This window comes from Pocillopora verrucosa, chromosome 9 (assembly GCF_036669915.1).
Source record: "Pocillopora verrucosa isolate sample1 chromosome 9, ASM3666991v2, whole genome shotgun sequence".
In the NCBI taxonomy this organism is placed as follows: Eukaryota; Metazoa; Cnidaria; class Anthozoa; order Scleractinia; family Pocilloporidae; genus Pocillopora; species Pocillopora verrucosa.
In genome coordinates, this window is record NC_089320.1 from 9,162,066 (window position 1) to 9,186,747 (window position 24,682).

The 24,682-nt window shown below is 37.7% G+C and overlaps 1 protein-coding gene across 5 annotated transcripts in view; it reads right to left on the bottom strand.

Annotated features, from left to right (window-relative positions):
- Nucleotides 1-254: 254 nt before the first annotated feature.
- Nucleotides 255-24,682, bottom strand: part of LOC131796903 (polyamine-transporting ATPase 13A3) — a 57,496-nt gene continuing 33,068 nt past the window's right edge. For 4 of the 5 annotated variants that reach the window (XM_066172286.1, XM_059114519.2, XM_066172285.1 and 1 more), the window contains 26 exons: nt 24,137-24,268; nt 22,766-22,954; nt 22,095-22,205; nt 21,207-21,253; nt 20,558-20,703; nt 19,769-19,811; nt 19,301-19,362; nt 18,678-18,822; nt 15,075-15,185; nt 14,783-14,936; nt 13,268-13,388; nt 13,028-13,152; nt 12,237-12,301; nt 10,953-11,060; nt 9,902-10,000; nt 9,284-9,363; nt 7,595-7,637; nt 7,279-7,353; nt 6,733-6,767; nt 6,442-6,538; nt 6,043-6,115; nt 4,521-4,671; nt 3,945-4,096; nt 3,715-3,803; nt 2,438-2,521; nt 255-1,045 (listed from right to left, as the gene is read on the bottom strand). In XM_066172286.1, the coding sequence (XP_066028383.1) occupies nt 911-1,045; nt 2,438-2,521; nt 3,715-3,803; nt 3,945-4,096; nt 4,521-4,671; nt 6,043-6,115; nt 6,442-6,538; nt 6,733-6,767; nt 7,279-7,353; nt 7,595-7,637; nt 9,284-9,363; nt 9,902-10,000; nt 10,953-11,060; nt 12,237-12,301; nt 13,028-13,152; nt 13,268-13,388; nt 14,783-14,936; nt 15,075-15,185; nt 18,678-18,822; nt 19,301-19,362; nt 19,769-19,811; nt 20,558-20,703; nt 21,207-21,253; nt 22,095-22,205; nt 22,766-22,954; nt 24,137-24,268 (2,672 nt within the window). In that variant the 3' untranslated portion in view covers nt 255-910. Of the gene's footprint in view, nt 1,046-2,437; nt 2,522-3,714; nt 3,804-3,944; nt 4,097-4,520; nt 4,672-6,042; nt 6,116-6,441; nt 6,539-6,732; nt 6,768-7,278; nt 7,354-7,594; nt 7,638-9,283; nt 9,364-9,901; nt 10,001-10,952; nt 11,061-12,236; nt 12,302-13,027; nt 13,153-13,267; nt 13,389-14,782; nt 14,937-15,074; nt 15,186-18,677; nt 18,823-19,300; nt 19,363-19,768; nt 19,812-20,557; nt 20,704-21,206; nt 21,254-22,094; nt 22,206-22,765; nt 22,955-24,136; nt 24,351-24,682 lie in introns of all 5 variants that reach the window. The other variant, XM_066172287.1, reaches the window with a different exon arrangement.

The following is a 24,682-nucleotide window of genomic DNA, read 5'->3' on the forward strand; positions in this document are numbered from 1 at the left end:
CAAACCGAAGTGTCCCCACAGTTTCATTACAAATTTACGTCGTTTGCGGGATTAAAGTTGGTTTGTCTGTCACGATTACTACAATTTTTTTGTATAAAGAAAACAGTGAACAGGGATCGCAGTAATGTGCACGCATCTATGGACAAAACAACAAAATCGCAAGAGCTGCTCCTACACTCCACCATTTGTTATAATTCGTAATGTTTTGTAGAATTTTAAAAGTGCATTTGACTAAAGATTGTTCAATTGAGAAATTCTTTAAAACATAACTCGCTCTGATAAGACACGAATCATATTCGCGTTTATTCGATTTCTCATACGTATAGAGGGGGCATAGTTACACATAGTCCACGCTAAGACTTATGAAATACCTTTGCATGCCATATCTGACTTAGTATCCTCTCATACAGGAACATACTCTCATGAAAGGGCTATACTGTTGCTTCCTCTGATGTTGTCATATGGCAAGCCTTTTCTCTTTTCTACTTAATTTGCTTGCTTTATACCTTTCCCTGATAACTTGAGATTATGTCATTAATAGAGAATATATGCAAACTTGTACCACAAGTAACTTGCATGGCATCTCTAAATGGGCATCATCTTCCTGGTTAGTTAAATTTGGAGATTCAAATTAGCATGGTCCATTCAAAACGCGAATTCCTGCATTTCCTGTAAAATCAGACAAATCTAAAGCTGAATCCACTCCTCTGATAAAATTTAAGAGAAAGGATCTACGAGTCTGGTCGGTAAGTTCTGCTGTAATTAGTAACATAAAGTGCAGTTTCGTCGTTAACATCGCCACATTAAAACCGAGAGAAATGTAACCAACAGGAATTAGTAACCACATCACAAGGAACTTCCAGCTAAGTTTCAATTTGAAGATACAAATAAAGGTCTAACTAACTTAGAATCAGCTTTCAGAAGGAGGCCAGTCAAAATCATGCTCAAGTTGATGCTGCAAAATTCGGAAGTAATTTTTTGGGCGAGTTTTGCAAAAAAGACGATTGAGTACTTTCTTCAGCCATTGTGACGGAACAATGAACATCTGTGTACACAGAAGAGAAAACAAACAAACATTAAGATCGAAGTACATAGAGCCCTAAATAATTTCTATACATCAAAGGGCAGATTTGCTTTTTGTTAAGAATTACGAGCTGTAAAAATGATCCGCAATATAATTATTGATTACGTGCCCCTTTATCATTCATAGTTTATGTTCTTTGAATGAATTTCTTGCAATTGGGGGTATACACGTTTGTTAGCGATGGCAAATTTCAAAATACCGCTCATGACACTCTTATTAGATTGTATCATTGTAAAGTCATTGTTAATGACTGAGATTGACAAATTTGCTCATCATGAGCCCCAAAATTCAAATACTTATGTTTTGTTTGTAAACGAAAGAAAAAGCTGTGTCAAGAAACGTTGAAAGTGTGGGAAAGAAGAAATGCGTTATTCCTCCAAACTATTTCCTGGTTAAAGAAAAACCTGTTAGTCTAGGTGCTGAACAGCAATTTGTTTGGCTATCTGAAGTAAATATTAAATTAGGCGGTGAAAACTACTTAAGAAAGATTGCAAGGGGGCTATCTTGTTAAAATGTCGGCTCAAATTGAAACAATCGAGCGATTATAGAGGAAAGTTTTGAGAATTGTTACAACGTGCTTTCTGACCCGTTTCAGACTTTGGAAAAAGGTAAGAATCTTGAATAGAAATAGCAAACTGACGTATGACCCCAACCCCCGATTTGCAAAGAAAAAAGCAGACCAAAGTGCAAATCTGGATGAGGAGATGAGGAACATAGGTAATCATGAACTTACTAGAGCACTTAACATAACTGAATTATTGATCAGTTTTGCCTTTTGAGAATAGAATGGATTTGATACATCGCTTTGTCCTCTTAATAATAGCTCGTCACTAATAACTGTCCATGATGTCGATATCGCAAAGGAGTATCACCCGACAACACGGTCAATCAGTAAACCCACTCGCCCCATCTGATACTTATGGAATTGATTTGTATGAATAAGCAGTGGATTTTATCGCACAATATACTGAGATACTGAGAGGGAGATAACTTTACTATGTTACTAAATAAATTGCTATTGTAAGCTATGAATGCTAGACCAGTACTGTCGGTTTCCCTTAATTAAACATACATGAGGAATACAAGTGATACGATTTCAATCGTTTTACAGTGTCATTACAGAGTGAGAGTAAAATATGCACTTCCTATTGAACTTAGCAGTTTGAAATAGTGTTTTGCCAGAAAAATGCAAACTTTTTGAAACTGGGATGGCTTAGGCTTCGCCAAAGGACCCTTTTTCGTCCATGGAGGGTAAGGATGGCGTGGTACAAGAATAACTGTAGCAGTTCATAAAACGAACTGGTCTGGTTTATCGAACAAACAGCCAAATTCAGTAGATGACTTTCCACTAACCTCAATGAAAAGAGAAATGAGACAATTGCATGCCGCAATACCAAGAAGCGTCCACTTGAAGATTTTATCTGGGATCGTTGCTAGCTGAAAAAAAAAAAAACAACAACAACAACAATCAATCAATCAATCAATCAATCAATCAATCAATCGGGCAAACAATCTGTTACTCAGTTGATTTTTAGAGAATATCAAACAACGAATTACTACAGCCACGGAGCTCTGAAAGTGGTGCACTGTAAGTACTGCTGTGGTTTACTTAGTGTACATCCTAGTGTGCACCAAACATTATTATAAAATAATTCAAATAGTACGCGCACTCTGATTGGCCATAAAACCATTTTACATGAGCGTATGTAAACACGGTTTTCATTCCTCTTTCATTAGTTATTTTATAAAAGAAATGTAAAATGGTTTCCGTGTTTACATAGCCTGATGTAAACACTTGGGAGGTTGGGAGAACACTCGATAAGCTGGAAGCCACTCAGCTTCGCGTCGTGGTTTCCTACGCTTATCTCGTGTTCTCCCAACCTCCCGCGTGTTTACATCAGGCTATGTAAACACGGAAACCATTTTACATTTCTTCACTAAAAAAAAATCTTTATTATTAACACGGGCAATAGCAATCCGACCTCAAAGCTACCCTTTGCATTTCGTCTCTTAACGCATGTGCGGTTATTTCTCTTTTAAAGAATGCAAGAGGAGGCCGAATAATTCATAAGAAAGATTTGTCAAAAGTGTCATGAGGCTAATAATAGCTTGATTAGTTTTTAACTCAACCCGCAAAAGGCAACGCATGTCTGGAGATTAGCGCCCCTCAGATCTGACACTTCCTTAATAACAGGGTGACTATCTTTGGTGGACCTCTGCAAGGCCCACAGATATTCACATCTTCAGTTTGCTAGTAAAAGTACCGCTGTAATCAATACTAACTCGAAAATCGAGGTAGCAGAACCAGATCATCGAGTACACCTCACGTAATGTGAATAAAGCAATAGGATGCAACAGTTAAAGGTTGTCATAAAAACCTGATAACTGACAACCAGACAGTGGAAATGCTAATAATCGACAAGGTGTACTATAGTGCATAATTTGGCGTATTATTAACAGAAAAACAGAATGAAGGCGTTATTACTACATCAGTTCCCTATTACATCAGCACCTGAATTATATGAGTAAGTATGTCAAGTATACATTCCTTATTTACAATCGCAATTATTCCCATAAAGTGACTTTCAATATAAAAATTAAAAAATTAACTTTGACTGAAAATACATTACCTCAAAAAAAAGCTGCAACGTTTCTCCTGGAAGAACAACTAAAAATCCTGTAAACAGGGTTAGAAATACCACGACCAATAGAAAATATCCTGGAAAGAGAAGCAAAATAAACTGAAAACTAAGTTTTACTCCTGACAAGATTCAAGTTACATTTGATATGATCATTATATGAATTTTGAACGACTTCGATCGACACGTGTTTCATCGGATAAGTGAAGAATCTTACATACCACTTTTATAAAATGGTTTACGATAAGGGGCTCCACCAGAGAAGACTACTGCCAAGTGTATATATTGGAAAGAAGACAGTGCAAACAAAACAGCATTCTGATGACATTTCACATATGTAGCATTCTTTTCAGTGACGTGGACGGCGCTATACCTAGAAAAAAAGTACACAGCTTTTAATCACGCACATCCAACTAAAGGAATTTTCATTAGAGGCAAACGAGGAACTGCAAAATCCTGGAAAAATGTAAGTTTACGCGTAATGAGCGATAAAAGGAAGTATAGCTGTCAAAAAATTGAACAAAAGACTGGCCATCATGATGTATGTAAGAGCACAGAGGAGTGCATAGTTTAGAAGCAGATAAGCATTCCTGATATAACAGGTGTCTAAGAGAGGGAAGCACAAAAGAAAATGATCTCCACAGGTAAATTTCTGTAAAAGAAATCGCACGAAGAAACCTTCATATCTGCTGAAGTTTCCAACAAATCGAGTAGATTTCCTTTGGCAGATTGAAAAAAAAAATTAAAGAAATCCACAAGTTAAGCCTAAATTAACGATAAATTATTTGTCATCTTACCATGACTGGGACCGTACGTAATAAAATCCAGCAACCTGCACGACAGTTTGTACAGCAATATGGGATATCAGTGAAAAAAGAACGATTGGAGACATAAGACTTCCTCCAGGTCTCTTAGCCACCAACATTGGATACGCCTCTGTCTTACCCACTAAAAAAAGACAAGAAACAAAAGTTAAAAGATCAAATTTTGCTTAAGCATTGTTTTCAATTTCTCTAAGACAAATTGGAAACCATGGTTATGCAAAATTAACCATGGTTTAAATTTGTTGATTATCAAATTTCTTGCGGGAAATAACAACAATTCGGTAGAGTTAGCCCAGACTTTCAAATGAGTAGAAAAACATCGTGTTACGAGGCGAGTTAGTCTCATATTGAATACCTCGCCGACGAAAGTCTCGAATAAGAAACATGATGGGTTTTTTAGCACATAGCCTTCACCGTGTCAGGAAAAGTATAGGGATTTTGAGGCGAAGCGGTAACGCAGAGACAAGAAAAGTCCAAGACACTGCCTCAAAAATACTGCCGTCTTCATCAATTACTGATCACTTTGTCGGAACTGGGTTTATTTCTATAACCTAGGAATAGATGTATTAACTGCGCTACAATTAAAAATGTTAGGATAAGTGATGTTAATGAATGCAAAGTTTGTCGTATGTTAAGGCGTAAATGGCAACGACAAAATATTCCGTGTCGCAATTCCTGCCCAGGGACCGAGTAACTGCACTTGTGGCTGACCTTTAGCCCACGATGGTAAGAGGGGTAGGTTTGCGTGGCAAGAAAAGAAATTTAAATAGTTCTGCTAACTGCTAAGTAGAACCTGGAAAGCAGTTCTGCACGACCTTAATTATCAGACTTCATTCACATTTATATGCTTTGTTGACGACGTCCAAACTGTCTGATAGAGGTGATGGAAAACTGCTTCAGAAAACTGTCGTTCTTGCAGTCCACGCTGATAAATGACACTGTTCAAGAGGGCCGTGGAACATTCTCATCAGGGACGGCTTCAAACTAAACAGTATCGAAAGCCATAGTTGATAATGATATGGGGCAACAACTAGCGACAATCGAGACTGGTTCGATTATATCAACTAGTAGCGCACTCGTTGCATCAGGACCCTTGGAGAATATGCACACACCCACTCCCATGGGATTACCTCCACATCCACTGACAACGCCTCTATGGCTAGTAAAGGTATCTATGTATACGGCCATGCGAGAAAAAGACGCCTGAATGGATCTCCCCTAAAATGGGTCTCCCCTTTAGGAAATCGAGGCTTTGTACGGCATTTCAGAAATGGACGATCCATAAGAACCTGTCCGCGAAAGGCCCCTAACTGGACTGTCTGTGCGCAAGCATGTTTGGGTGAAAAGCCCCTTCTCTGAAACGGCACAAGGGGACCAAATGTGTCATTTATTACTATCTCCTAAGCGGACCATACTTATTTAAAAAGCAAACTGATGGAATTCATTTGAAGAAACCATCATCCAAAGCTTAAAACACGAAGGGCAATAAACTTACTGACAAGAGCCAGGCTTGTAATAATGACTAGATCAATGTACAAATACTGCCAGTCACCAAGGTTAGAAGAAATCTGTACAAAAAAGAGAGAAACTTACATCAAAGGTGATTTTTTACATGTGCAAATTTATGACAGAAAAAATACTCTGAGCTTCTTGTAGTATTTAGTTAAGGATGTGTTTGTCACTAACCTTACCCTAAACTTTCCTCAAATGCGAGGATAAGGAAAAGGTGAGAGGAATTGGACCATTAAACATGCCGAGATGGGATAGATTTAAACTCTTTTTAAGATAATTTTCACTCAACCAAGTTACTAGGCCGTTCACAAACACAACTTGTGCTTTCAAGAGACCTAATTTCAGAAAAATAATTGACAAAAAGATTATAAGTGGCACATACCGAATAAAGTAAGAGAACAGAGACAAACTGCACAATACTGTAAAGAGCCATGTACTTAAAAATTCCAAATGATGTTACCAGAGCTGCTCTGCCTTCCCTGAAAAAAAAAACCAAACAGACAAACAAACTCTTATAGTTGACAATTTTAGGGCCGACATCTCACGCAAGGATACTTCCATTAACATTAAGGTATTAACATTAAGACATTACCTTTATCATATATTTCTGGAGAATATGGAATGTTGGTTTTAAGAGTTTACTGATTATGCAATAGCAACTTTGAGCATTTACCTTATTACAGCAGGTACACATTCAATATGTGGAATCTAAATAAAAATAATGTTCATTGGTTAACTTCCATTTCTGTGCCTTTCAGTGATTTTTCTCAGGTATCTTCTAAGCTGAATTTTGTTAATGTTTCAAAAATATCTTAATAAAAGCGAAAATGTATGGTGTTCATCCGGTTTCATTTCATGCCTCACAAAGTTGCAAGCAAACTGTAGCCCCCCGAATCTGTGTTTTGGGCAACTTTCATACCTTAATCCGCTTCTTTTGAACTCGCAAACGTCTGTCTAAACAACATATGATCTATACTAGAAGACACAAATAAAGAAGCCTGTCCATGCTCTTTGTTGCAGAGCCGCGTTCTCTCGTACAACGATATTATTTAATGGGGTAAGTTTCTAAAGAAAGCCAGGGGTATTACAAGATAAATTGGTTTTATCAATTGAGTTGACAATGTAAATTGGCCACCGTAGAGAGTTTCCAAAGCCGACGTTTCGTTTGTTAGTCCTTAGCCAGAGCGAATTACGAAGGGGTAATAGAGTCTAAACAAACCTTTGAAGTAAATGGAGATGCCACAGATGCTTCTGCTTGTGACAATGAAATTCCTGCATGTGCCACCTTAAGAGCCTACACAAACAATACAAAATACTTTAGGGCACAACAAAATCCACATGCTTCGAAGAATTGCGCATTTTTTTGCGATTATTGTTTCTTTAAACCCCAGTGGTGTGAGATTGTCATCAAACCCTTATGCCACTTTTTTCTTCCATTCAATTTTAGTATCAATCCTAATTGTTACATTACATCTCTAGTACTGATATAACTATCTATCAATTATCATGCAGTATCATCAGAGTTGTTGTCCTACCCCACAATCATTAGCTCCATCTCCACACATCCCAACACAGTAACTACGTTTAAGACAAAAAAACAGCATATCAAGAGTTAATTAACAACTATTGGATCCTTGCTGTCACTGGGCAATAAGTTACGGTTTTATACCACAGTTACGTTATCAGGCGAATAGATGCGCGCAATGAACCATGTAAAAAAGTACAATGGTCTTTTCCCCCTTAAACGTAAATTTTGGTTAGCAAATTACCCCCCTTTAAATTGGAAAAGTACTCGTGGATGCAAATTCTGACCTTCATAACATAGAGGGCAAAATTACTAAAGCTGATTGGCTGAGACAGCGGGGTTTTTTTTCGTTAATTTTGGTAATTGCCCCAAGAAATTACCAAAGTTTAGACAATGTTCAAAAAGGCTTAACTTCGCCTAAAAAATTTTATCATTTTATTCACGGCAACTGTTTTCAACTAGGTTGCTTTCATTGCTTTGGCGTTATTGTGCAAAAATCAGCTGATTTGTGCGTTTTACAGTTTACTTAATACACTAACTGAACACTGTAATAGCTGAACAGGCAAGGGCCAATTCGAAAAAAAAAACACAACACGATGTCTCAGCAAATGTTTTTACTATAACGTTAGAAAAAAGCAAATTCCTTCAAGAGCGAAAAATTAATAATTACAAATCAGACAAACTACCAAAAGGCCACTGCAAAACGAAATCAAATGAAAATGAGGCCGCTTACCAAATGCTGAGAATAACTGGCATTGGTGGTTGGAGACAACAAACTATATAACTAAATTTACATACAGCACGTAACAAAGCAGCGTAATTAACAAATTACAGAAGAGCGAAAAGAAAAAAAAAAGGTTTACGATGACAAGTGAGCAAACGAAAACGAAGGGAAAAATTTGCCCCAACAATGGCTTCCTACGAACGTGCGTAACAACGTGCGGTCTTGATCTTCTTCATGAAAGAAAACTTTGGCCTTTATATTGTAAACAAGAAATCACTTGTGTCCTGGTAAAATTTAGGATTAACATCACGTGTTTTCTGAAGTATAGAGAAAATGCATGAGTCGCGCAGCCCGTGAAATTAATCCTTAATTCTTCTTCGCTCCATGCAATTAGCTAGTTTAAAAATGCGTGATTTTCCACATCAAATATATCAAATCGTTCTATACGATCGGGACTTTCGGCCTGTAAAGTTTTGTTCAAGTGTTACTTTAACCTTTGCTTCCAACTATCGCAAAATGTACAGTGAACCAATGTAATGACGCGCGTGATTAATAAATGGGGTTAGTTTGGTCAATTATATCTCACAAAGAAGACCCCTCTTTTTTAATGTATTTTTCGAACCAGATATTGATAGGGAACATTTAAGGAAAATTAAAAAAATTTAGAGAACATATGCACGCTCACGCCATCTCCGTTCCTCTGGAAAATAGAGTTCGTTTTGAAAATTATACAAATAAGTGGGGAATTTAATGTATTCTTTATCGTAAAAAAACAAACAAACAAAACCTCGACTGTGCTTGTTTTCTTGTAAAGCATTCAGAAAGCGTAACAAAAGAAGTAGGGAAAACAAACAACTACGTCTTGTGACTCCCCCTACAGTTCTTTTGTGCTCTAACTTCTTCCTGCGTGCTTTACAACAGAACAGAGAAAAGTGAGGCTTCTTTTTTCCCTAACTCTGCTACAGCATTACTTACTTCAGATTCTGCAACCCTTGAATAAGATGTGTCTTTTGGTCAGGTGACATTCGAGCAAATACAGTTCCTGACATAAGCAACTTAATGCAAATTATACACAAAAAATGAAAAACTTCAAATCATGTATGGTATAAGGTAACGAAAGGAAGCCGATATCTGCTAGTTTGGGAGACCTTAATTTTAAGAAAATAGAGAAACTCATTTAGTTGAGACAATTTGGTTATGATGTCACTGTATGTTCACCGTGTTAAATATTGGGTAAATTTACATATCACATTTGTAATGTTGTTTTGGGTGCTGTTGAATAAACCCTTAAATATGTGCCTGCATGTACCCTTTCACAGCTGTTTGTCTTGGGAACCAAAACAAATAATTATTATATAGCTGACAGCGCAAGCAGACATGATGATGTGAAACCTGTGCTGTGATTCGTTTGCCAAGCGGGCAAACGGGTAAGAGCTTTGGACAGTTTTGGAAACAATTCTAATATTGAGAACGATGTTTTTCGTCTTGTGATGAACGTGGGACAAAGACTATTTTAGACATAATTGTTAGTTTCAGTTTTCTGCGACCTCACTTGTGTTCGTGGAGTATACTGTCTAGAGTAACATTGTTCACCTTGTTAAATAGCCGAGGCTTGTGAATTCTGATTAAAGCAAATGTTTTCCCTGAAACTGCCACGTGAATACATCTTCTTCCTCCATCTATGTAATTACGCTAGTAAAGCACACAAAATAATAATGTCAGTGCATTTAGGTTTGAGTATGCAGTTATTATCCATCATGATGACATTACCAAGTGCAGATAGAGCCAAACAAAGCAACTGTTGTAACGTAAGTTGGTTTTATAACTGAGTTGATAATGTAAAATGGCCACCATGCTCTGATCCTTCGAAGCCTGATCCATTAGCTTGCTTCCCTCAGCAAACGAGACGTAGGCCCTTCATCACAGTGTAACCAAATTTATTCAAAGTAAAATTTCGTGGTGAACCGAGAAAGCCGGCGGGCACGACAATTACAATCCCCGACAATAACATGGAAAATCAACACCCTAATACCTTGCGATGAAATACAATGCTTAACTATGTTTGTGACGCTAGACGCGTGACACGTGTGACAGAACACACCATTGAGAGTTTCTAAAGCTAGCATTAAGAGTATAAGCTATATGTCAGAGCGAAAAATTATGAGTCGTGTGTGGTTCATATCTACAGAAAATGGAGCCACCCCATCGGTGGGAACATAGTAATGCGAAAAACAAGAATTAATTAATTGAAAGAAAAGCGTTCGTTGATACCGTAGGGATTGAGAGTGCTGAACTGAAACAGTTTTGCGGCTTTTCGAACTGTCTAAGGCGACTGTTTGGCTGACAAGGCTTTCTACACCCTTACTCAACTGAGCTCCCAGAATCAAGTTTAAAGTCTATATCAAGCCCACAACATACAGAACCCCTAACAGCACTACCATTTACCACAAGTATGAACCTGAACTGAGTGTGCAAAGATGGAGAGTATGTAGTCACCCTTACTCTTTCTGGAATTTCTTTTAATTTTCAACTCCAGTCTACTTTAAAAGTCGCCTCTTTGTACTGCATCTGCCCTTGACCTCACGATGACAACAAAACGCTGTGGAATAAACCTCTCTTCCATAATTTCTCAATAGATCAGTACCTCAGTCTTATAATCATGGCTGCGACTTTGAACAGCTCCAACAACACACCAATTGACATGAATTTCGTGAGAGTGGTCCTCACTCAGCTTAGCAGTTAGTTCGACAACCTAAAGAGCAATTTACAAAAGAGTTTTAACACTTTCTTAAGTTAATGTTGTGCTACCTATTAATGTAAATCAATAGGTAGCACGTTGTCCCTGTCTATGTTATTTAAGTTGACTCTATTTAAATTGCCTCTTCCACTTTCCTTGCGTACCAATGGCTTTCACGGTCAATAAGCTTGCTTTCGTTCCACAATGGCTTGTGTCCGGTTCCGTTGGCATAATCTGAAACCGCGGAATTCTGAGTGCGTGCGAGTCGTATATCCCTGTCGTGTTCTTTCATTCTTTCTTGCATGGGTCGTCCTGTTTCCCCGATGTAGACTTTGCCGCATATGCATGGTATCTTGTAGACTACACCATCTTGCTTGTTTGGATCAGCGGGGTCTTTTGGTCTGACCAGCCGAGATCTTAATGTGGTGTCGGATTTAAAGACGGTGCGTATTCCTTGTCGGTGTGGGTGGCGGCGGAGGGGTTCTGAGACTCCTTTGATGTATGGCAGCACTGCGGTGGACTTGAATTCTGCTGTTTCCCTCTCTGGTGTTGGATTCCTGGTTTTGGTCACCTTCTGTAAGAAGGACGGAGGGTAGCCGTTGGCGACGAGAGCTGTTTTTTATCCTGAGCTGTTTCGGATGGCTTGGTGATGATGCGTTCAGCTCGATCATGTAAACACTTGACAATACCGCGTTTAACAGATTGTGGGTGGTGCGAATCATAGACGAGGTACTGGTCGGTGTGTGTAGGTTTTCTGTATACACTTGTGAGTAGTTTTCCGTCTGGAAAACGACTTGTTACGTAAAATATAAATGTTAAAACCACAATAAGAGCCTCACCGTTCAGCTTAGTTTTTCCTATTGACAAATGGTGATGAATTCAAGTATTTAACAAATATATTCCATGTTCCCTTGCGCCTGTTCAGTAAAAGGTCACAGATGACGTCAAAATTTTGAAAGAACATAAAAGCGACACAAAAGGCGCAGCCCGGTGTGTTATTAACGTTCTTACTACATCTCGGTCAAAGTTTTCTGTAATCTATCACAGAAGAGACCCACGGCAACATGGAATGTAAAGAAGCAAAAATACTGTCAACGATGAAGTCACCTATGCATGTGTCCTCCTATAAATCATACTTCAGAACCAATCAAAATGAGCACATAACTCAGCCTATTATATAAATGCATATACCTGATGTGTAGGTGCAATCATTCCACAGTCTCTAGCAACGCTCACAGCTGTTAACATGTTATCACCTACAACAAATCAATCTTGGGGTAGCTCTCAAAACTAAAGGAAATCAAGAGCTAGTAGAGTACATCAATCACGGCCCCTTGCTTTGGTAAACCAGGGTCAGTTGAGTGAGGTTCAGACATCAAAATCAAAATATACATGTAAAACAAGAGAATATAATTATATTCTCTTGTATAAAATTGTTAACCAATGATGAAAAACAGATCAAATCCAAACACTGTTGTAAGTAACAGGTTGTGAAAGCCATATAGTGATCATTGTACTTCACTCTCACTGAGCCAGGCTAAAATGACAAATTCTACATGGGCTTAACTTAATCAGGCTAACCATATTCCTAAAATATTTCATTTCTTCGCTTTCACAATAAATCCCATAGCAAAGTCAAATCTTGTCTACTTTGAGTTGTGTAGACTATCATGAAAGTGGCAAAACCACTGAAAAGAGTATCCACATGCTCATAAATATAAAGGTGCAGGTTTGAACTACACAGAGTAACAAGAGGTTGCAAACAGCCCGTCGGACTAACTTTTGCTGTAAAATGGATAGCTACAATATGAAAATTATGAAGGGAAGGCACTGGCCTTTTCTACCAAAAAATATGAAGCAAAGTGGGTCCTGAACAGCAACAAGATGAAATGCTGGTACTGGAGCCCTTAGCAGCGATAACAATAACAATGACAGTAGCTTTATGTCTAAAGAGAGATGTTTATGTGAGATGTATGTCTTACCTGTCACCATTACAGTTCTGATATCTGCATTTTGAAGCGTTCTTATAACAGGATAACTCTGGGGTTTCACTGCGTTTTGAAGAATCAAAAATCCCAGGAATTGCAGGTTTGATTCTATTCGATCCCTATAAGAAATCAAGCTGTCAAATTGTTGTTCTGAATTCTGGCACCTCAATAGTTTTAGCTGCACGCTAAACATTAAATTTATTTGATGGATAGTTACCCCCACCATGTCATTACCGTGTAACTCTATGGACATGATGCCATGACAGTTTAGAATCCAGTGGTTTCCATGCCAAACCCAAAACTCTGTAACCTTTCGTGGTATAGTGCTGCAGAACATTGGTAAAATCTCCTGGAACTAACCAAAAAGTTTACCAACATTAGGCTTCGTCAAAATGGGCAAACCCTGCATTTGACATAATTCCTTAGATATAAAACCAAATATCAAAACCAATTTCCTTTGACATCTTCAAAGGCTAATTTCTTCGAAATATTTATTATTTGACGTCAAACCAAGCTATATTATTTTGATTACAGTTTTAAAGAAAACGTATGGTAAAATTTTGAAATGCGTGCGAGATATTAAAAAAAGAAAAACGCTTTGAAACTGACTTCTTTAACCCGCCAAAGTACGAGTAGCCAATTATGACATGTCACCATAGAAGCCTCCCAAAGTGCTTTTTTCAGGCAAAACATCCTGATCCTAAATTTCAAATGCTGCAAAATCTCCTGATTTCTGTTGCATGTGGTGATCTTTGTTATCTGTATGCGTAAAAGCAACTGAATATGGAAAGATGAACAGAAGAATCCTTTATGAAAGTTAAAAAGGTGCCTGGTTGTAACCGAAAGAAACAAAATACCACCCATCGCAGGAACTTTAACACCATAGACCTAATTAAACGGCCGAGTTTGCGCGTGTCTCTTATAGCTCAGTGACAGAGCGTCCACAGTATTTTAAATCGCAAGGTCGTAGGTCCGAATCCTAACAGGAGCACTCGAAATTTTTTTCCCTAATCAAAGTATGCCTGTGTAATTTTCTTAATAAAATCTTCCTTCACTTAAATTACCAGGCTTGAAATTTACCACCTTCATTTATATCATCACATCTAGAAATTCCTATTCTAGCAGCACACAGAATGTTTGTCACCATGGATCTAGTTAAACAGCCTAGATTGGATCAAGTCTCCTGTAATTGCGTAGTAGAGCATTCGAAGTATTTCTCCGAAAGTCGTTGCCTCGAATCCTGTTGGGAGCAATCGGAATTTTTTTTTTTCATCATACTATGCCTGCGTCGTTTACTGAAGGGTACTGCTTTCCCATAGATAACTAAGCTTAAAAATTACTCTCTTTATATACATCATCATTGCACATAAGCATCACATGACGACATTCCCACATGATTCACGCAAGATTTTAAACCCAGTTAAAATAAAGCTTGCCGCGAGTCTTCTCTAACCTATAACTCGGTGGTAATACGCGTCCGAAGTACTACTCGGGAAGGTAGTAGGTTCAAGTCTATTTGAAGCAAATTTTAAGATGCTCCAGGTGATATTTAACAATTATTCAACTACTGGAGATACCAAAAAATAAGTGTATTTCTTTCAATATACCGAAAACAGGTCGGGAATTAAACTCTTGAAGTACGATTTTGTCTCGTCGGCGGCTCGGAAGTAAATATGCGTGCTATTCACTTCTAAACTAGCCAATAGTGAAGTTAACAATGACTTTCATGGTGCCTTTACCGGTACAAACCTGTTTGTGGTTGGCACAGACTTGTAATAGTTTCTGGAGCACCTTTTACATAAACATCCATATTGGGGGCACCAAGAGTACGACACACAACACTCATACGCTGCAGTTCTGAAGAAAATGGAAACTGTCGAAGGACAGCTATTTCATAGGGAGTCTAGATTGAGAAGAAACAAAATAAAATCAAATTTTCAAAAAGGCTTAATATAAAACCCAGTAAAACTTATGAAAAAGACTGTGCAGCTTCTAGAAAACTCACAGTAGGACTCTGAATGGCTAATAAGACGCTACTCACATGCCCTTTTAAAGCAGACTCGATAATGAACTCCTCAGCAGTTTTGGGTTTAACAATTGTGGGAACTATATTGTCAAACTTTGTATTGTCTTCCCCTGGCTCCTCGAGAATCTGCAATGAAAAAAGGGTAAGTTTGCACCCAGGAAACTCGCCCTCCTCCTCGCCCTCCTCAACAAAGTATTTATGAGAACTGGTCATATGGCTCACCACTGTCAAATAGAGCGTGGGCACACGTATCATTTATTATCAAGTGTCTTTACAAGCCCCTCTGAATATCACGTTACAAGGCCTCTCTTGGAGGTTTTTATGAACTATCATAAAGAGACATCACATATAAAATAAATCACACTATAGTAAAGATTTTAACAGGGGGTGCCAAAATGAATAATTTTTTTTTTTTTAATATATATAGTTAAAATTTGCTTTCTACATTGCTAATGTCACCATTGAACTTAATAATGGCAAAGCCCAACACAAAGTTCTCTGAAGCTCAGAAGTAGAGCATCATAGCTCATAATCAGAAGTCTTTAGTACCCGAGGGCGGTACTCGAGACCTTGGCACAGTTTTTCCCAATACGGAACTCCCGGCTGGCGAATAACATATATTTTCTCAGCGGGTACAGCAACGAATCCTGCAATCTGATAGGATCTTAGCGCGGTCCGTATTTTCTCTGGCCACGGGCACGGTAACGATTTCGTAAGTCGCCGAGTACATCCCTGCCTTCGTTGCCATTTTTCATACATATATCTAGTTTTTCCGGCTGGGCAGTATTTTTAAGCAAAAAAGTTGGTCACAACCTCAAGCCGATAAATAACTCATTGTTCCTCTCTTTTATCTCTCTCAATCACTTTGGTAGAGGAAAAATATTGGTTTCGAAATTAATTTGTATAGGCAAAAGTGTCATTAAATTGGTTGACAAGCGACCTAAAAACCGTTTGTAACTAAGTACCGAGGAAGTTGAAACGTGTGGTATTTGGTTACAATTGAGTTAATCGATGGAACTTTCATTCATTTAAGATCTGAATTCTCTCAAACAATTTGTTCGTAGCTCATCCTTCAACAGCACAAGTAAAAGATGCAATATATATGTATATGTGTATTTGTATATTTAACAAAAAGATTCCAAGATTCCAAGTTGCCATGCCTCTGTTCAGTAATAGATCACAGATGACGTCAAAATATAGTAAGAACAAAAAAGTGGCATACGAGGTGCAGCCGAGTGTGTTACTGATGTGTCACATTTTGACGTCCTCTGTGATCTATTACTGAACAGACGCATGGCAACTTGGAATCTATTTGTTTTATATAGTAAAGAATTAAAAAAATTTAATGATGACGTCATCTATACGTCTGTCCTCCAATAGATCATAAGTGAGAACCAATCAGAATGCGTGCATAACTGAGCTTATTATATAAATACATATACATATACATATACTTAACAAATAGAGAAGCCTTGACTGTGCTCTGTTCTGTTGTAAAGCACACAGGAAGCGGCTAGAGCACAAAAGAAGTGTAGGGGGAAACACGAGACATAGTCGAGTGTTTCTCCCTACTTCTTAAGTGCTCCAGCCGCGTCCTAAGTGCTTTATAACAGAACAGAGCACAGTCAAGGCTTCTCTATTTGTTTTATAATAAAGAATCCGTTAAATTCCCCAAGAATTACTTTCAATTTTCAAAACAAACTTTATTTCCAAAGCGAAGAGCAGTGTCGTCAGCATGCTCTATACTCTCATAAAGCACGCTAAATTAAGCCAATCAGAATCCCTGTTAGAATGGATCAAATAATCTGATTGGCTGTACAAGACTAAAGCTGTCAAAAATGTCAAACCATCAAAGTTCATATTCTGCAATAGTTTATAAACTAAAATAGTTCGGCACGTCGAATTTAACACTTTTGCCTGAAGTTTTTTAGTTTCTAATACAGAATCTGAAAGTGAAATGTTCAGTGAAATTCGGCCCAATCGTGGCTCACAAAAATACTCAAGTTATTTCACATGACGAGTAGAAAACAAACTTCTCAAGGCGAATGTTTTATGAATGAACGACAGCCGAATTCACCAGGACATGAAGATTGCTCGGGATGACAGCGCCGTAAAACTCGGCTGCAACGACTGATGTGGCCTTCCACTCAACGCATCGGAAAGGTTATCAGAGCAAGCTCTTATTTTTCCACTCGAAGGGTAGTCGATTTAGTTCCTGAGGCTTGACCGAGGCGTTGATCGCAGTCGCTCTAACACCGTCATGATTAGTATGAATTTTAACAGTTATGCCAGATTACATTTTTCATCATTCCTGTTTTTTTCTGTTTTGTTTTGGAACACGAAACTTTATATATTATACAAGTGTAAGCTGAATTTGATTTTTATTACCGTACGTAAACTTGCAATCTAACTGAGCGTGAAAAACCTTAAAACTCGGACTTTCCATTTTGTTTTATCTTTGTCTCTGCTCACGTTACAGTAACGTAAATTACTGCGCCTGGCATTTTTGCAAAGCTTTTCTCGCTTGTTCCGATATTTCACTTTCAATTAACGAAAGAAAAGAGAAGCCTTGACTGTGCTCTTTTCTGTTATAAAGCACTTAGGACGCGGCTAGAGCACTCAAGAAGCAAGGAGCAACACTCGACTATGTCTCGTGTTTCCCCCTACACTTCTTTCGAGCTCTAGCCGCTTCCTGTGTACTTTACAACAGAACAGAGCACAGTCAAGGCTTCTCTATTTGTTAAGTATATGTATATGTGTTTATATAATTAGTTATGCTTAGTTATGCTTAGTTATGCTTAGTTATGCACGCATTCTGATTGGTTCTCACTTATGATCTATTGGAGGACAGACGTATAGATGACGTCATCATTAAAAGTTTTTAAATTCCGTACCATATAAAACAAATAGATTCCAAGTTGCCGTGCGTCTGTTCAGTAATAGATCACAGAGGACGTCAAAATGTGACACATCAGTGACACACTCGGCTGCGCCTCGTATGCCACTTTTTTGTTCTTACCACATTTTGACGTCATCTGTGATCTATTACTGAACAGACGCACGGCAACTTGGAATCTATTTGTTAAATATACAAATACACATATACATATATATATTTAACAAATAGATTCCAAGTTGCCGTGCTTCTGTTCAGTAATAGATCACAGATGACGTCAAAATGTAGTAAGGCCGAGTGTGTCACTTTTTTGTTCTTACCACACTTTGACGTCCTCTGTGATCTACTACTGAACAGACGCACGGCAACTTGGGATCTATTTGTTTTATATAATAAAGAATTAAAATACACAGAAAAAAAAGTTTTAATGATGACGTCATCTATACGTCTGTCCTCCAATAGATCATAAGTGAGAACCAATCAGAATGCGTGCATAACTGAGCTTATTATAAAAAGTACAATATTTGGCAGATGGCGTGACAGCTTTAGTTCAGTTCTATGCTCTATACTCTCATAGAGCATGCTCTTTTAACCAATGACAGCACGCGTCATATCCGAACTTTATTACAAATATACATATACATATACACATATACATATACATATACATATACAGATATACATATACATATATATATATAATGGTACTATAAATACTGTACCCAGTCAGTAGCTTCAAACATCTTGAGATCCAGAGGATCACCACTCAATCTACCATCAATCATTGTCAAAGAATGACAGGTTGCCATGGCAGCTAACATAGGTTTTTGAGAAATATTTTCTGCATTTGATACCACTGTGCCAAATCTGAAACAAAAATAATCTAATGAGAAGCGTTCACATAAATCTACACCAGAATTTTTGGTATGCTGTTAGCATCTCTGCAGGTGACAATAGGTTACAGTACCGGGTTAAACCAACCCAACTGGAATTGGAAGTGAAAACAAAACTATCAGTAAGCCACACAAAAGTAAGCATTTAAAACATAAACTTCAATATCTGGGTCATCTGCAGCCACACATAAAGCAAGCATAAGTACATAAATAAATGAATAAAGGGGGTAAGTTGCTAACGAAACTGTGGAGCTGTTACATGATATATTACATAATAATTTGGTTTTCTTAACTGAATTGATAATGGAAATTGGCCATGGTAAAGAGTTTCTACAGCTGACATTTGGAGCGTTAGCCACTGGAAACGTCTGCATCAGAAACTCTTCACCATGGTCAATTTTCACTTTCAACTCAGTTGATAAAAACAGAATTATCTTATAAAGCACACACACCTTGCAGATTGCACTGGCAATACTCCCAGGAGATTTAAACCATCTTCTGTTAATGTTCCAGTCTGCAGTAAAATAGAAACTCACACTTTGCTCACATGTACATCAAAGGCAAAGACTACTTTTTAAAGAAGGGTTAAAGGAGTCTATGCAAATGAAGCTGTGTGGATAACAGTACAAATAATCAAACCATGAATGCGTATGTAAGTTTCCTCATTTATGAGGAAAATATGATGTATTGAAGATCTGTAAAATAGCAGAACACCTTGATATGATTGTGTGGGCATATGATTTCAATTTTTCCTTTTTTCTGCATCTTTTCTTCATTAACCTCAAATAGCGGACCTCTAGTTGATTCTGGAATTTCTTTATGGTGCTTTTACTCTCTGAGGCTTGTAGCTTAAATTTCAATTTAGCAATCAGAGTAATGCAGAGATATAAATTTACCTTATTATTCCTTTCCCACCTTACCTTATCAAAACAGATCAGCTTGAGTTTTCCACAAACACTGATTCTAAATCAAAGCAAGCACATAGGGTTAATTAATATCAATGGACTATACAAAGGGAGTGAGACTTGTCCGTCTAACACAAACATCTAATTTGGTTTCCCATAAAAAGAAGGGAAAATGATAGTGAGAAAAGGACATCACCCAAATCTCCTTCTTGGTTGTCTCAACAAACCTGGAAGACATAGCTCATTGGTGAAATATGTGCTCCACATACTTCTCACCAGGTACTGAGAAGTGTGGCCTCTGACAATACTTAAAAGACAGTACTCCAGGTTCTCCAACTAATTGCAAAAAAAGGTTCCCTCATCATTAACGACCTAGAAGGAGCTGTATGTAACCACAAAAAAAGTTTCCAATCTCCAAATATGCAGACACCTCCAAATTGAACCCATTACTCACTTGCCCTCAGCTCTAATATGGAAACGAGGCTCTGTAAACAAAACTATTCATTTGAGTATTTCTATTGATGAAAGAAGTGATTGGTTCAGACTTCAAACAGCCTTGTAATAAAATTTACTAAAAAGTAGAGCATTGTTAACTCCCAAAATTGTAAACTATAACATTTAATTATTTAAAAAATTCGCAATTTCTGTTGCTGATTCAAGTTATCAGGACTTTATAGTATCAATTGGAAGGATTAATGGCATCCATGAATGATCTGTTGAAGAATATAATCTGAATTTACATCACTTCTTTCATAGAAAATATTGCAATTCGATTATTGTTTCTATAACAGAAATTAAATGCACCTTGAGGGATTGATACAGTAGATCTGTTTTTTCTTCAACCTCTGTAGAGCATAAACAATCCCCACGGACATTGCTGCAGGTAAAGCAGGTGGAACAGCAATAGTGATGATGTCTAGAGATCTCACCAAAATTTTCCCAACAGACATCTGATGCGCAAAAAAATGCATTGGTTTCCTCTAAATTGATAATACCTTATAGCTTGCCATTTGAGAATTCTAAATCACTTTTGTTCCTACATCTAACTGAAAAAGTTATTAACAGAAGTCTTGCATCTGTTAATCCATTCATTAAAGCAAAAACAGTGAAGGGAAAAAGGATTTGAAACGATAATTACTTTCAAGGCTATAGGCTCTGTTAGACAAAGACAGACTGGGACAAGGTGTTCCCAAGGGTGCTGAGTGTTGTGATACAAGGTGAATGCACTAGAATGAATGGCAGATTCTGGTATCTTGCTCTATGCGATTACAACCTTTTCAACTGAAGTGAGAAGTTTTACTATTGTTTTCTCTTGTAGAACCTTAGGTTTTGGTTGATAGAAATTAACAAGTCAAGCCTTAACCCCCTTGTTGGCTGAATTTATGAAATTTATAGAGAACATGCTCTGCTCTATAGGTTACTAAAAATGTATAATTTATGTAAAAGCACTGACCCCATTCACCACTGAGATGTACACACTGTACGAAAATCCCACCATTGCTAAAATTTTGAGAAAAACAAAGTTGTAAGTTATCATACATCAACAAACAGTAAACATCATTCATTCATCTTAGTCTTTTTATGAGCCTGGAAAAGTTATGTCCAGCAGTGACCATCATCTAAGGTAAAACTGTCTCACTCTTATGTGCTGATCAGGTTGAAGCTTCAACATCCCCTCAACCATCTCCTGGTGACCCACAGGCACTTGACTGTTGACCACCCTCCATGCCTGGGGGGGCAGGGAATTTGAACCTTGCTTGCATGGGGTGGGAAATTTGAACCTGAACTGTCTGGTCATTCCAATGGAATAAATGTCTATCTTATTACTATTTATTGTTAAATACTACAGTATTTAAAGGAAAAGAGTTCACTTTCACAAGCAAATGGCTAAGATGGAAAGGTATACAAGAAAGTCACAGTCACTGATCTTGCCTTAACAAAGAAATTGACCTTGAAATCCAGCACTTTGGTAATACATTTGAGCACAATTTTGGACCATGGGGGAGGAATTTTAACTAACCAATTTTAAAAAGTTTAAGGACTTCGGGGGTTCACCGGAGCAAGGATGTTGAAGCTTCAAATTGATTGATGCATCATCTTGAAACAAAAGAAAGTACATGTGTATGAGTCATTCAAAAAAGAGCTTGCATTGCTGAGCATGCTTCCTGCAGGAACATTTAATGAAAGTTAACAATTTAAACCCACTATGAATAATTTAAGTAGATATACAATGAGCAGGTCCTGAACTGATGCTTAAACATAGAGATTTCCTACAATAGACATTAGCAGAGATCAACCAAAAACTTCATACAGCACAATGCAATATTAGGATGGATCCTACCAAGAATTGTCATAAGGCCAATAAAACGCATAGAATCACGGAAGAATTTGAAGCCAACTGGTTTTGGACTAAGAATGGAACGCATTAAGCCACCCTTGGTTGTGGAGAATCCTGAAGATTCAAAATTAGACAGAGTGAGTGTGGTTGTCAAAATTTGACATGCATGAACACTATACTTCATGTATTATACTACCCAAGTCTGCCAGTGTCTTTGTAAGAGCACTTTGCCATATAGAGAAGAAAAGAATATTCAGGTACTTCTGCAAAGTTTAACATGTCAACTTTTGTAGGATATTTATTTCTTTTGCAGGTACATATAATGACAGTTAGACATGGTAAACAAATAAGAACACAATACTTTCTACATTCTACAACTTTCAAGTTCAGGACCATAAGTAATGTAAGGATTTATGCTTCTTTGTAGTGTAAAGAGGTGAAGAAGAGAGCTTTACATCATTCTTTCAGCAAGCAAATGATGGTGGTTGGCTCTGTATCCTTGAAGCAGTTGCATCAGAATGATCCTTAAAGTTTCCCAGGAGTAGGGATTTCATCACATAGATCAATACAGTTCCACTTAATACAGGTTCAACAAGTTTTGATAAATTAAAAACTGTTCACATGCATTTTCTACATAGAATATCATTAAACAGAGCTCATACATGTCCATCTACCTGTTCTAACAACAACTGCTAGCACCCTGACATTCCCATAGTAACGGGTTTGTATGACATTGGTGCCATTAAAGAGAGTGTGTCTCTTGTGCCGTTCTGGGCTATACTGGTCTTCTCTCTGTTCCAAAGGACTGTTTGATAATCTCTTTATATAAGGCAATGGAATCTTTGTGACTGGAACACTTTCACCTGTATGACATAAAAACAATTGTTAGCCTGCCCATTTCATTTGACTGTAAGAGTCAGAGTGAGCTTAAAACAAAGTAGCCCCCTGCCTTTTAAGGCCCCCACTGCAAATGACAAAGGGAACAGGGAAAGTGTTACATCATCAGTTTCACTTGCGCAAGCTCAAGAGTAGTCCATTTAGAAGTTGTAACGTCACAAACTGGGATTATGTGGAGGTGAGATACCTATTCTATACAGGACATTGATGAAGGTGGAGAAAACCTGACAAGGGTGAAAAGGAGATTGGATTTTACTAAAGCCCAAGCATGGAGGCGATGAAAGAAAGAGTAGGTCCACAGCCTAATGGAAAACCACTGGCCATAAAAGGAACTTGACACAACACCTACAGTTGGGGAGGTCGTTCTCATTGTTGGAAATGAGAAGAATTGTGGGAATAGAGGAAGGGAAGGGTGTTAGGCCTTGTTCAAGGTAAGGATGGAGTGGTTAGAGGCATGGTCCTGCTGCACAAGAGACACAGCATTACCAACCTCTTCAGGAAGTGTGCCCATTGGAGATTCGAAAAGCAAGTCAAATCAGCCCCCCGAAAGCAGAGGGGAAGGGATGAAGCCCAGCCCAGAAAAAAAGAGTGCAGAGTTCCACAGCTGAAGAGAAGCTCAAAGAATCTAAATGCAAATGCAAATGCAAATGCAAGCATCATAACTGTAAATATAGTTGGTGTCAATTATAGGGTTGTTGTGATTGACTGGTTGCAGACCCAAGACAGGTTGCAGACCCACTTTTCCTTTGAGGGGAGGTCTAAATAAGAACATGAAAATGTGCAAAGAATGAGAGCTACATCGTTTTTAACTACAAAATTGTGAAAGGGTACTGTGAGCCTTTTTGCTTAAAAGGATAAAAAATCACATCGTGTTAAGTCTCTGGTTGAGTATTTGGGACCAACTTATGGTGAAACTCACATTTGGGCTGCATGTTTTCAAGCTAACTATATAAAAAATTTTGAACTAATGACAATGTTTTTCTTTTAACTCATAGATGCTATGACTGCATTTGTATTAGTTTTTATCTAACCTAAACATTAGATACATTACTACACACATTCCTCATAGTAACACAACCTATTTACCTTAATGGAACTAATGAGAATATTCTATCCATATTTGCAATAATTTTTGTCTAATTTTTTACCTGTTAGCATGCTCTCATTGACAATACAGTTACCACTAATAAGGACAGAATCACAGTGAACTTGTGCCCCATTAGGTGGAATGACCAGCAAATCACCAGGAACAAGTTCATCAGATGATACATCTATTTGATCTGTGTAATTCAAGGTGAATTTTAGTTTCTCTGTTAACATTGGCAAATGGCAATAGGCCCCTCAGTCAAAAGTGTTTTTCAGCTGCAACAGATGAGCAGAATTTACAACCATGAACACAAGATCTAATGACAAAACCAGAAAAGTCTTCTATGAAATTCTCTTTGATCTTGGGTTAAGAATTACAGCATGGAGCAACTAAAAGGTGGACAATTTGTTAGATGTCACCATCAACCTGAAAACTAACGAACATTACCCACTCAGAGAGCCTGACAAAAATTCCTTGTACATCAATTTTCAACAGGAATTTCAACTTCATAATGCATCACAAACAAATTATGAAAAGGATAGGTTTGACTTGGTCTGCAACTTCTTTGCACTAAAAAAAATTATGAACTATTTGATACAAAACATGG